Raw genomic sequence first — 14,056 nt, 5'->3', positions numbered from 1 at the left:
TCTCTTAAATCTTTTAATTTACTTTTTTCCATTAGGTAACGCTTTTCTTTGTGAAGAGCTACGGTTTTAAGTGAAAAATGTGACTTTAAAAAATGTGGTTTAAGCAAATCTTTAAATCTGTACAGATTTAGATCTGTACCATATAATTTTCTATCATTTTATTGCCCTAGTTATACTCTAGAGATTGTTACCACAAGGAAATTAAAAGTCAATCGCATCTATCTAACATGTAACTCCATATGCATGAATTATTAATGTCTGAAAAGTAGGACCAACCACCCCCCTGGTAACAGTATCACTAATGCCCATCCATCCAATCAAAAGTGTTACACTAATGCTTTCAGCACTAGTGCTCTGCAACTCCTCTGTTTTATTAAAAAAAATTGTTATAACAAGAGATAAAATTGTTTTTGGACATATATATTTAAGAGCACTCCCCATATATTTAAGAGCAAGATACCAAAATAAATGGTCTGTAATTTAATATTATTAAAATACAACTTTTAAAAATTACATATCCAAATTATATTTTTATATTTATGTATATTTCTCTCGTGATTTATGTATTTTTGATGTTTATGAAGAAATTATTAGAGAAATATCGCAATTTTTTTTTTGTGTTTAGATGTAAATCGCTATATTCTTCTGACTATTTATGTATGTTTCTAATCCACTGAATTTCTATTGCGATTTTTATAATAATATGAAAATTGTATTTATGTATACAATTTTTAAAAATTGTAATCCGATAATATTGATGTACAAATAATTTATTTTAATAACTTGTCTTATATTTAAGTTAAATATTTAATATGAGGAGTTTAATATTTTATTGTTAAAAATAGTAATATTTAAAAAATAAAAAAATTAAATTTATTTTATTTAATATTTATTAATTTTATTATTAAATATTAAATAAAATAAATTGTGATTAGTTTTGGTAAATTTTTTTTGTTATTAAATATTTCTGCGTTGAAAAACACAGTAAAACAAGATATATTATTATATTTGTTGGTAAGACCCCACCGTTGTGAATTTGCTAAATGATTCGCTTGGTGAAAACATTCATTGATCAAGTAATAACATATTTCAAAAAGTGCATGCAGCAGGTAGATTCTAATATTGTACCATCGGTTGTTAATTAAAATTGGTTACCATCTTTCTGTTAGTCACCAACTTGGTAACTTCCTATTGAAAATTTCACCAGCAAACTTGCTTCATTGTTACCTTGAAACATTTTTTATTTTTTATTTTCTTTTCCTTGACATAATGAGATTGATTAACGATATTTGTACCACTTTTGTATATATCTTTTTTGTACATTTTCTACTTTTGATATTAAAAATAATTAATAAAAAAAACAAAAAAATATGCACAATAGTTAATGCATGTAAACATCATTTCTTAACAAAAATCCAATCATCAAACGGCCAACTAATTAATTGGATAGCTCTGTCTATTACATGTCAACAAAAACCAATAGTAGCATTTATTGGATTACATTACATGTAAATTCACACATTATTTAAAGAAATACTTACATTATAATTGTTAAATTTTATAAAGTTAGAATGACTGAAATTTTAAATAGCCTCACATAGGCATTTAAAAAGAAAAATGTGATTTTCTATTTTAATGTTAATTATTGTTGTAAAATATAACCATTTTACATTTAGTTTTTATATAAATATATATATAATTTAATTTATTTTTAATGTGTATTTATATTTTAACATATATTTTATACTAATAACTGACTTTAATAGTTAATTTTAGTGTATACATAATATAATATAATCGTTTAAATATTCACTTTTATTGAGTAATGAGATAGATATTATAGACTTATACTTATCTATGTATAATAATTGGAAAAAAAGAAAAAACACTCTGTCAACTTTCCCTATATATTTCCTTCCCTCCATTCCATAACTGCTAAAAACCACCAAAGCCTATTACATTCTCACACATTATCATCCATTTTTTTTCCCTCTCTTTATCTTCTCAAATGGCCTCCATTTTCTCACCCTCCACCGTCCCCGTCTTCCTTCTCCTCGTCCTCGTCCTATTGGGTCGTCTTGGCGAAGCGCGCGACCCGTTCGCCTGCGACCCAAATGACAGGGCCACAAAGAACTTGCCATTTTGCAAAGTTTCCCTGCCAATAAGGGTGAGGGTGAAGGACCTAATCGGGAGGCTAACACTACAAGAGAAGGTGACTCTGCTAGTGAACAATGCTGCTGCAGTTCCAAGGCTGGGGATCAAAGGGTATGAGTGGTGGTCGGAGGCGCTTCACGGCGTCTCCAATGTGGGCCCCGGAACAAAGTTCGGTGGCCCATTCCCTGCTGCCACTAGCTTCCCTCAAGTCATTACCACTGCTGCATCTTTCAATGCATCATTATGGGAAGAAATTGGCCGGGTGAGTTTACTTTTCATGCTTAACATTTAATTTAGAAAAAAAAAAAAAGAAATTATATTGGAGTCATTACAAGTTTATAAATATGAGACATTTTTTACCTAAATAACTTTTGAAATTAAATTAGACTTGTTTGATCTTAATTCTAATGTATATAGTATTAAAATTTATCCGATTTAATATTATTTCATCACCCACTTACAAATATTGACTTTGATTCATTCAATCAGAGTTCTAAAATAACTTTGAAATTACAAGTGATTATGTATTCAGTGAGATTACTTTGCCAATGATGAATTCACACAAATCATCATCTTGCCATTCTTCATTATCGTTATAAATTGCACTGTAACTAGGTCCTCTAAGTAAATAGAAAATTATAGAAGTTTGATTCAGAGTGTAAAGTAATTTTAAATGCTAAATTAAGGCGTAAATTTTATAAAGATATGATATCAATGTTTAAGTTTAAACTTATAGACAATCATTTAAATTGCCTACTATCCTTTTATCACTAGATCACTCATAGGCCATAGCTATTCAATTACTATGCAATATAAAGTCACAATGCGAATAAAATTATGTTTAATACGTAAGAAAGACCCATGTGTTTGTTTGTACTTTTAGGTTTGAAGAGTTAAGAAAACTTTTAAAAGTAACTTATAAAAATGCTTTTCAAAGTTAATTTGTTTTTTCAAAAATCTAATATAATTATAAATTAATCAATATCTATATTTATTCTTACTCTTATTTTTATGTATATTAAAGTCATGTTAAATGTTAAAAGAAATTTTATCAAACATAATTTCAATAGTTTTTACTTATTAAAATTACTTTTATTTTGATTTACAAACAATAAAACTGTTATAATTTAAGAATGAATTTTTTTGTAACTTATACTTATTAAAAAATATTTTATTTTTGATTTACTAAATATAACTCTTACAACTCTTAAAAAGGTTTTATAATTGTGTCATTTGGTTTTAATAATTTGTTGTTATTTCCTTGACTTTTATGCTCAACAAGATTGTGGGGCAAATTAATGCTACTAAAATATAGAGTGCACGCATAACCCTATGGAAGAAATTAAAGCTTTTCAGAATATATAATCCAATGAAATGGTACTCTCTTTCTTTATTTTAACTTTTAAGGCACTGCCTTTATAAGGGTGCTTCCTTACACTGTATGTCCAGGAAATTAAATATTGTGTTTCAATATATAATACGATATTAAACAACTGGAATAAACAACTATACAGAATAATTATGAAAAAAGTGTATATATATAATATTTATTATATATCTCTTGTTTTTACGTAGTTGTCTTGTGTAATTAATTTAAAAAAAAAAAACAAAGTAAAAGTCGTTTACATAACATTATTGATTGTGTTTAGGTGAAATTTCAGAATTGGAAATGACTTACATTACTGTTAAAACAGAGAATCTTATAATTTTCAAATTGAAATTAGGGTTTTGGTAACATTGGCATTCGTTAAAATTACTAGAAGAAAAAATTGTAAACTTCCAAATCTTTTAAAGCATTGAAAATTTTTTTTTTAACTTTTCTACATAAATTTTCGCCTTTCATGTGCACCTTTAGAATATTCATTGCCAAAATTCTTAAAATGAATGTACAAGATTTAAGAAAAGAAAATAATGACTAGTTTATAGGGCATGATTCTTGTAAGCTACGGTAGATTATTAATGCATTTCTATCAACAATTAATAGAATGGTATTTAATTTTTTTTTTTTTCATTTTTTGGCTATATTTTAAAAGCCTCCCTGTGCGTGATTGGTTCACTTCTCAACTTGCATGCTATTGTCCCTGCCATGACACATCATCAAGCTTCTAATCAATTAATATTTTTTTTTTAAATATTTTCCTTTTTATCATAACAATTTTACATTCAATCTTGCAATGTTTTCTTAGTTTATTAGCTGGTTGTTGAAAAAAATAAAAAATATTGTCTTAATTCGTAATATTTTGGTCAAATTTTAATTTTTTAAATATTTAAAATATTTTATTTTTAGTATATGTGTACTAACAATAATATTAATTAATGGTTCTCTTCTATTAATATGTGATTATTTTAATGTTGTTATTTTATAGATAAGAAAAACTAATAATGTTTATATCAAATTAAACTATTAAAGGTATATATTAGAATTTACTTGTTGAATGAGTAAATTGAGAATTAGGCTAATATATATATATATATATATATATATATATATATATATATATATATATATAGTGAGTTAGTGACAATAGGCGGAATGACGATAAATATATTAGAATATTTGTTTAACTATATACTATTAAAGAGGTCAACTATTTCACCCATATGTCACCAAAAAAAAAAAAAAAAAAACTATTTCACCCATATTTAATAATCGAATAATATTAAATTCATTTAAAATATTTTTATAATAAAAATAAGACATTTTAAAGTTTAAAATGTCTAAGATTTAATCCAAAAATTAAAAGGTATTTTATTCATTTTCGAGAAGTCATATTAGATGCAGGGGTCGAGCTTTATTTCGACAATGGGAGCATGGCCCGCCATATATTTTATAATAAAATTAATAGTGATGTTACATATGGTATTGTTTATCCAATTGATTAGTCATTTTTGTTTTTTAACTCAACTACATGAGTATCTGAGTTCGAATAATCTTTGTTCTTTTCTCATTATATATAATTATATATACTAGGCGCTTATGCATCTCTTCAAAGTTCCAAGTGCTTTCATTCTTTATCAAATGGAGGATTGAAGAGACTGATTTAAAATTATGGAGTTTAAGGAAATTTTTTTTTTTTTTTTTGTGACTAGAGTTTAAGGGTTTATCCACATCTTGCTATACTTTATTTTTAAAAAAACACTACTCTTAAAACAATAAAATATTATTTAGACATTTACAAAATAGCTAATAATTCATATTTTTTGTATAAAAATATGGTAATAATAAATTTAAATTTAATCAACTTAATAAATAAAAAAATATTTTATTTTATAAATTATACATAATAAAAGAATTTTAAAAAATAATTTAGATGTTAAAATACTCACATATTTCTGTTATATAATAGAAAATAGAATATATATACAATAAAAGACATTTTAAAAAAATAATTTTGACACCAAATTATTTTCAAATATGAACTAAATAAACAAAAACACAAAATTTTTCTTAATTTTTTTGTCTGCTTTGTCAATAAATGAAATCAACCTCTTTTCTAATCCAGTGATTATTTTTTGTGCAACCAGAACACTAAAACTTTAAAACTTGTTTCTCGTGGTAATTTTTTTCTTATATATTTAATTTAATATTATTTTATTCTTTATAAATATTTTTATTGAAATTCATTTTAGATAAAAATATTTAAACATTCAATAATGATTGTAATTTTTAATATTTATTATTCTAACAATAATTTTTTTAAATATTTTTCAGTTTATATATTTTAATTTTTTTATAACTATAATAATGAAAAATAAAAAAATGTCATTTTTAGAAAAAAAACTAATACTCAAAAATAATAAAATATAACTTCAACAATAGTTATATTTATAATATTTTATCGATAAAATTATTTATTTATTGCCATATTTGTAACATATTCTAAAAATATTTATATTTTTAAATTTTATTTTAACATAAATACTATATAATGTTTTTGTAAAAAAATTTCCTCCTCTCCAAATTTTCTCTTCAAGTTTCGCTTCAATCACTAATATTATTTATTAGTATAAAATATATTTTAAAATATAAAATATACATTAAAAATAAATTAAATATATAATAATTAATTTTAGTATTTAAATAATATTTTTTTTAAAAGTACATAACAAAACCTAAACATGAAGTGAACAATTAATTAAAAACAAGAAGTATTTCTTTCAGTAAAAGTTCAAATTTAATAATATTAAATAAAATTAATAATAAAAAATTATTAAATAATTAATTCAACAAATATGCTTAACTATTATCTTCACTCAACGCCACTTAAGTTTCTACACTTATAGTAACGTGTGGCAGTGGCAATGATGTGCACAGGTGGTCTCAGACGAAGCAAGAGCAATGTACAACGGGGGCATGGCGGGCCTCACATATTGGAGCCCAAACGTCAACATATTCAGGGACCCTAGGTGGGGCCGCGGACAGGAGACTCCCGGTGAGGACCCTATTCTAGCCGGTACATATGCCGCCAGCTACGTCCGGGGGCTACAGGGAACAAACGGTAACCGGTTGAAGGTTGCTGCTTCTTGCAAACACTTCACGGCTTATGACTTGGATAATTGGAACGGCATTGATCGCTTTCACTTTAACGCGCAGGTACATATCTTATCTTATTTAATGCTATAAGTGCAAATCATTATTGCCATTTAGGAATTTTCGGGATCTTCATATCATTCTTCCTTCTCGTCTGGACCACTGCCAAAATAAAATAATAAATTTTATATAAAATATATATTAAATACAAATTTTTGTAGAGAATATGTGAAATAACACAGGTATATATTTACAAATATATGATGATTGCTGTGGAATTAATTTTTTGTATTTACTTATCATTTTTCATAATCATTAAACTATTCTCAATCTGCCATGCAAATAAAATATTATTTATTATTTACAAACTACGCATACTTATAAAGAGTGTACAAAAACTAACCTAAAAGAACATATGTGTACGATATCAGGCTTAATATTTTAATTTTAGTAACATAAATGCACAATATTGAATCTGCAAAAAAGAAAAAAAAATATTTACTTCACTAATATAACAAATTAAAACTTATTTTCGATCACTTTTCTTGTCATTAGAATATTTACATCAATTTTCCATTTTCCACCTTTTTTTCTCATTTGTAGTTCTGCTTTACAGATAGGAAATGACTCAAATGATTGGACATCTAACAATATTGTCTCTTTTTTTTTCAGCTAACTTACGATCTAATCCTTTATTCATTATGAGTTTCATGATGATTACTTGGTAGGCAATTATGCAATGTGACGAAATCAGTTATTATTCAACTTGCCTTTGTCAAAATCAACTCTAGTCACATCAATTTGTGTAGTAAGCTTGAATTGCCAGTATTTCGTTTTTTTTTTTTTTTTATGAAAACCAGAAAATCATGTTGTCGTACACAAATTTGCAGTGCCCTTAATTATCAGAACAAGGATAACTATAGGACCACATAGATATTAGTATTGTGAGATTATTTTGGGGGTAAATTTTAAATTTTCAAGGACTAAATTAAGTCATAAAATATCATTTCAACCTTCATTGGTTATATGTTGTTAGAATTAAAATGTGGGTGATAATGCGCAGGTTAGCAAGCAGGATATAGAGGACACATTCGATGTTCCATTCAGGATGTGTGTGAAGGAAGGCAAAGTGGCAAGTGTTATGTGTTCATACAATCAGGTGAATGGTGTTCCTACTTGTGCTGATCCCAACCTCTTAAAAGGAAGAGTTAGGGGCCAATGGCGTCTAAATGGGTAAGCTAGCATCAAAATCAATGCTAGATAGAGGCTCTAATTTGAATTATTGCAAAGTTATTAGAGGTGAATTGTGTTTTGCCTCGTTATGGTTAGGTACATTGTATCAGATTGTGACTCTGTTGGGGTGTTTTATACCAATCAGCATTATACGTCAACACCAGAAGAAGCTGCTGCAGATGCCATCAAGGCAGGTTAGTCAAATTCAATTAAATTTTCATGGATTAAACTCCTCAAAGTAAAAATTAACTTTATATATTTTACTTTTATAAAGGTATTTTTATATAAAAATAATATATTTGATTAAATAAATTTTAACTAAATTATCTAATAATTTATAATATCATTTTCATACAAAATAAGAATGTTAGATAATTATTAAAATTTATTATTTTTATCTATCAATTAGTTATTAATGTTTAAAAATATGAAATAAAATATATTATTAAATTATTAAATTAAAATAATTATACTAAAAAATTAAGTTAATAGTTAAACGATGACTAAAAATAATAATTTTGATCGGCCGTAGTAATTTTTGAGTAAAAAATTCGTCTAGTGGCAGATTCACGGCATTTCGTGGTTATCATGTAACAAATAATAATGTATGCGTATGCAAAAAGTGAGAGATAGGGTTGTTTTGTTTTGATAATGTTACAGGGTTGGATCTAGATTGTGGGCCATTTCTAGCAGTACATACAGAGAAGGCATTAGAAAAAGGGTTAGTAACGGAAGGTGACGTTAACGGCGCATTGGCGAACACAATAACAGTACAGATGAGGCTAGGAATGTTCGATGGGGAGGCATCAGCGCAGCCATATGGGAAGTTGGGTGCGAGAGATGTGTGCACAGCAGCTCACAAAGAGCTTGCAGTTGAAGCAGCGAGACAAGGGATTGTGCTACTTAAGAACCGTGGTCCCTCGTTGCCCCTCTCTCCAAGGCGTCATCAAACTGTTGCTGTCATTGGACCCAACTCTAATGTCACTGTTACCATGATTGGTAACTATGCTGGTAATCCCATCTCCTATTCCTTTAAGAAATGAAAACGTCTAACACAATTTTTTAACAACTTATTTCAGTATATCGTCTTCTTTTCTTTCTTGATATTTTAAGTTGAGGTATGTGTACCAATGGCAAATATGTTCAGCTTTTAGAGAGTCACGCTAAGCTCGAATTCCAAGTAGTGAAAAAAGAACTTCTAATATTTTTTTTTGGTGACTACTTCTAATATGGTGAATGTGAATGGCTGTGTGTATTATATATGACCAAAACAAAAGTCCATCCATCATTTATTTGTTACCCTAAGATTAACTTTAGATAATATATAAAAGATAAAATAAGAACAAATGTTCTAAAAATTGGATTAGATCAATTAGTTCAACCGAATTAATTTGGAATTGATCACTGATTAGTTTTGTTCGTGTAAAAAACATTGGTGTTAATGAACGATAAAAAATCAATAAACTAGTTGAATCAATATATTTTTCCTGTGAAAATATGTTAAAAAAATTAAAAAGAAAAACATTTCCCTAAAAAGCATATTTTATATATGAATATGCAGTATAATTCCGATTAAATATCTAAATCTTTGAATATCTAGTTTCACATGTTCAATGACTAATCCAATTTTTATAATCTCAAAAGAAAAAAGAAAAAATACAAAATGTTGAAATTTCATGCGCATTAAAAAAAAAAAATTGGTCCTGCTAGTATCTCTAAAACAAAATCAGTTTGTATGTCAGTTTCTATTTCGGCACACATATCGAAATGCAAACTAAACATGCTCTCATTTTACCAGCACATGAATTGATCATTAACATAAAATAACATTTGTTTTGAGGTACTATGATAAAAATTGAAAGACTAAAGTTTAATATTATATTTATTGATTTAAATATTAAAATTTTAATTTTTGTCTTCAAATTTTTAGTTCAATATTTCCAAAAAATAGGAACATGAAAACTAAAATTTTTAGAAATAAAAATTAAAATTTTAATAACATTTTACACTTAAAATATCTTAATTTTAATTTTACTTTTTGTACAAATTAAATTAAAATTTTATTTTTATTTCAATTTTTTATCTTCCACTTTTCACCAAACACAATACTAAAACTTATTTTAATTTCTATCTTTCAATCGTTGTCTCTCAATCATAATCCCTTTAGTCTCTGTCTTTCTTCCAAATACTATCCAACCGTTTGCTTACCATGTTATTAGGTATTGGTTGTGAGTACACAAGTCCCTTGCAAGGAATAGGAAGATACGCCAAGACTATTCATGAGCTTGGTTGTACAAATGTTGCTTGTTCCAATGACAAGCAGTTTGGGTCAGCACTAAACGCTGCCCGTCAAGCAGATGCAACGGTTCTAGTAATTGGCCTTGACCAGTCTATTGAGGCTGAAACTGTTGACAGAGTTGGCCTACTTCTTCCTGGGCATCAACAAGAGCTTGTCTCAAAGGTTGCAGCAGCTTCAAGAGGCCCAACAATTTTGGTCTTGATGTCTGGTGGGCCTGTTGATGTAACTTTTGCTAAGAATGATCCGAAAATTGCGGGTATATTGTGGGCTGGGTATCCGGGCCAAGCTGGTGGTGCAGCCATTGCAGATATCTTGTTTGGTGCTGCCAATCCAGGTATGTTAAAAAACAAAAACAAAACAAAAATTTCTTTTGTTTTCATTCCTTTATGCAATACTCTAATTGCCCATGGATATTGAGTTTCTTATACTTATGTTGAATATGATGATATGATTATTGATGCTAAAGTCTTCCTATTACCTATGCATAAAGAAGGTAACAATAATTGTACATTCAAATGCAACTAAAACACTTATTAAATTTATTTATTCAAGAGTTAAAAAAAAAGTTAGTGGAGATTATATTTTAATCAACCATACTAAATTTGATATATAAATGTAAATATATAATTTTTCTTCTTTATATATAATATTTGAATATTTAAGAAGTAAATTGTCATGATCAAAATATATCAGAGCATCTTCTCCAAAATAGATTTTTTTTCAATGTGAATCAAATGCCCTATCATTATTTTTATTTATTTATCAACTACATATATCAAAATTAACTATTAATGTAAAATACATACTAAAAATAAGTTAAACTACACATATATATATACACATAATTTTATTTATTTGTTAACTACTACTATTAAGTATATACTAAAAATTAGTCATTAATATAAAAAATATATTAAAAATAAATTAAATAATATATGTATCTATATAGAATTAAATAACATATGAATGGTTGAATTTGTAAATACGTAAAGTATCCTTAATTAATAATAATTAAGAAAAAAATCTATAGACTAGCACTTTTATTAAAATTTAGTCAGCACTTAACCATTAAAAAAAAATTAATTCTACATCATTAGATATCATCTCCCACCATTAAAAATATTGATGATGGTTAATTGATGGCTAACATCACAAATTCTGATGGCTCATAACACTCCTCATAATTAAGGGTGTGTCCTTATATTTGTTCAGGAGGCAAGCTTCCAATGACATGGTATCCAGAAGAGTACCTTAAGAGCTTAGCAATGACAGATATGGCAATGCGTCCAAGACGAAGCAAAGGGTACCCTGGAAGAACCTATCGATTTTACAACGGTCCAGTTGTGTACCCTTTTGGTTACGGATTATCCTACTCTCACTTTCTTCACACTCTCGCTAGCGCGCCAAAGACGGTCTCAGTTCCTGTTCATGGCCACCGCCATGGAAACACCACAAACATCTCTAATAAAGCAATTAGAGTGAGACATGCACGATGCGGCAAGCTCTCAGTTAGCCTCCACATTGATGTCAAGAATGTTGGCTCCAAAGATGGCTCTCACACGCTCTTAGTGTTCTCCGCGCCCCCGGCCGGTAACGGCCATTGGGCGCCGCACAAGCAGTTGGTAGCGTTTGAGAAGGTCCGTGTTCCTGCTAAGTCGCAGCAGCGAGTCAAGATTAATATTCATGTTTGCAAGCTTTTGAGTGTGGTTGATAGGTCTGGGACAAGAAGAATTCCAATGGGGGTGCATAATCTTCACATTGGTGATGTTAAACATTCGTTGTCCGTACAAGCAGAAACACTTGGGATTATCAAGTCCTAAGAAGCAAGAATTTTTTCCATAATCTTCATGTAAGTGTATTATAACCATCAATTTGCTCATATGTTATGGATAAGAAGAAGCTAGCTAAGGGATTGGAATTGGATACTACTTTAGATTGATTCATTAAGCATTGTGGAATAAAGTATTAGGGTTTATTGCAATTTTTGGAGAAGGGATCAAGCAAATGTATTGTTCTCTACTCCCAAATTCATTTGCCATATATGTTGACCACTTCAAGTGGTCTGATTTGTGTTCTTATTAGTTGTACGCTGATTGTAATCATCACTTATAGTTTTTTTCATCATTATTGCAAGATTGATAGTAAGAATTGGCTTTATATATATATATATATATATATATAATCAACGAAAAATTACTAAATTCTAAAAATAAAAATATCTTATTTTTTTAATTTTGTTTGTAAAAAATTGTATTAAAATTTAATCTCTAAAATATTTTTTGAAAATACATATTCAATGTTAGATATTTGTATCGTGTTTTTAAATTATTTGAAAAAAATTTTATCAATAGAAAATTTTAAATACATTTTTATCAACGAAAAAATTATTTCGAATGTCTTTTGTATAGTTTATTCTAATCTAATAAATAAGTATTTTCCGTACTCGTCAATACATAAAAGTGCAATATATGCATATGTTACAAAAATTCTTCAATGATATGCTTAGCATTATAAAATTCTATAATGTCAAACAAAGAAAAGAGAAAGAACAAAAATTCTTTTGCATTGTTATATATATAATCTTTCATATGTCTCGTTCTATCGATTTAAATTTTTAAAAATAATAATTTTATAATATGATATAAGAAAATTTTTTTTGGGTGACTACATAATATCAGAATTTGTATAACTCACGAAAAATTTAGAATTAGATCATTATTGAACCCTAAAATAAAAAGAACTTTAGCATAAAATAAAAAGAAAAAATTTATACAAAATGTTCAAGCAAAAAAAAATTATAACTTAAAAGAACATGTTAAAGATATAATTATTCATTTGCTTCTTCCTATTAGTTTAAATTAAAAAAAAATGGTTTCATGATTAGACCTTAATCATCTTTTAATCTTTTTAAATAATTGATCGGAAGTATTATTTTCATCTAGACTAGTTCGTGACTAATTATCTAGTTACTTATTTCTGTAGCAATTTATGAATAGAAGTCAAACAGTAATATAATAATAGATTCAGTTAACTTGCTCATTTTTCATTCGTTGTTATCTCATTTTGTGTACAACTTAAGTATATCATGAGTCATGACTACTAAAAACGAGTAGATTACGTATGAATTTTGTTGCAAATTTTATTCGCGGGTTATTTTAGTTTTAGACCTGCTATACATATAAAGTCTTTAATTTTTGACTTTCAAATCATATAAGTTGGGCCAATATTATAAGAATTTGATAAATTAGTGACAAATTTTTGCAAAAAATATTTTTTGTTATTAATCCGTCACTAATTTGCAAGCAATTAGTGACGCACTAACGACAAAATTAATGAGCGGTCACAAAATACTCGAATTTGAGAAAAGTGACTGATTAGCGAGAGATTTACGAGTAAGTTTGTTTCTCGCAGATTGACTTTTGTAGCTAAAAAAAGAGCGGAGAAAATTTCCTCGCTAATTTGTCACAAATTAATTAGCAAGTGACAATGTTCTAGCAAATCAGTCATTTACGGGTTCAATCGAATAAAAGTAAAATAGCGAGGGATATTATTGTCATTATTGCATCGCAAGTGTTTGATATACAATTAGCGAGAAACAGTTCACACACTAGTTCGTCGCTAAATAAACTTTGTGCGAAAAGACTAATTACTGAGGAACAATGTTACTAGATATTCCGTCACAAAGACTTGACATGCATTCTGCTATGGATAAATTCCTAGTTAATTTGTCACCAAAGTTTTTTTTTTTTTTTAGCGAGCAACTAGTTTCTCGCTAATTTGTTGCATAATATTGTAAAAATTTAAAATTAGGATAGCGACAGAAAACAGTCATCGCTAAC

The 14,056-nt window shown here is 27.5% G+C and overlaps 1 protein-coding gene across 1 annotated transcript; it reads left to right on the top strand.

The window, feature by feature from the left end:
- The first annotated feature begins 1,873 nt into the window (after positions 1–1,873).
- LOC112777149 (probable beta-D-xylosidase 2) lies at positions 1,874–12,365 on the top strand. Its single transcript, XM_025821445.3, has 7 exons — positions 1,874–2,416; positions 6,470–6,748; positions 7,749–7,918; positions 8,015–8,112; positions 8,579–8,929; positions 10,138–10,551; positions 11,430–12,365. Exons 1-7 carry the CDS (start codon positions 2,009–2,011, stop codon positions 12,035–12,037), a joined length of 2,328 nt encoding a protein of 775 aa, XP_025677230.1. The 5' UTR covers positions 1,874–2,008; the 3' UTR covers positions 12,038–12,365.
- Positions 12,366–14,056: the final 1,691 nt, after the last annotated feature.

This window comes from Arachis hypogaea, chromosome 19, assembly GCF_003086295.3.
Source record: "Arachis hypogaea cultivar Tifrunner chromosome 19, arahy.Tifrunner.gnm2.J5K5, whole genome shotgun sequence".
NCBI classification, from domain to species: domain Eukaryota; kingdom Viridiplantae; phylum Streptophyta; class Magnoliopsida; order Fabales; family Fabaceae; genus Arachis; species Arachis hypogaea.
This window is presented reverse-complemented; position numbering and strand designations above follow the sequence as displayed.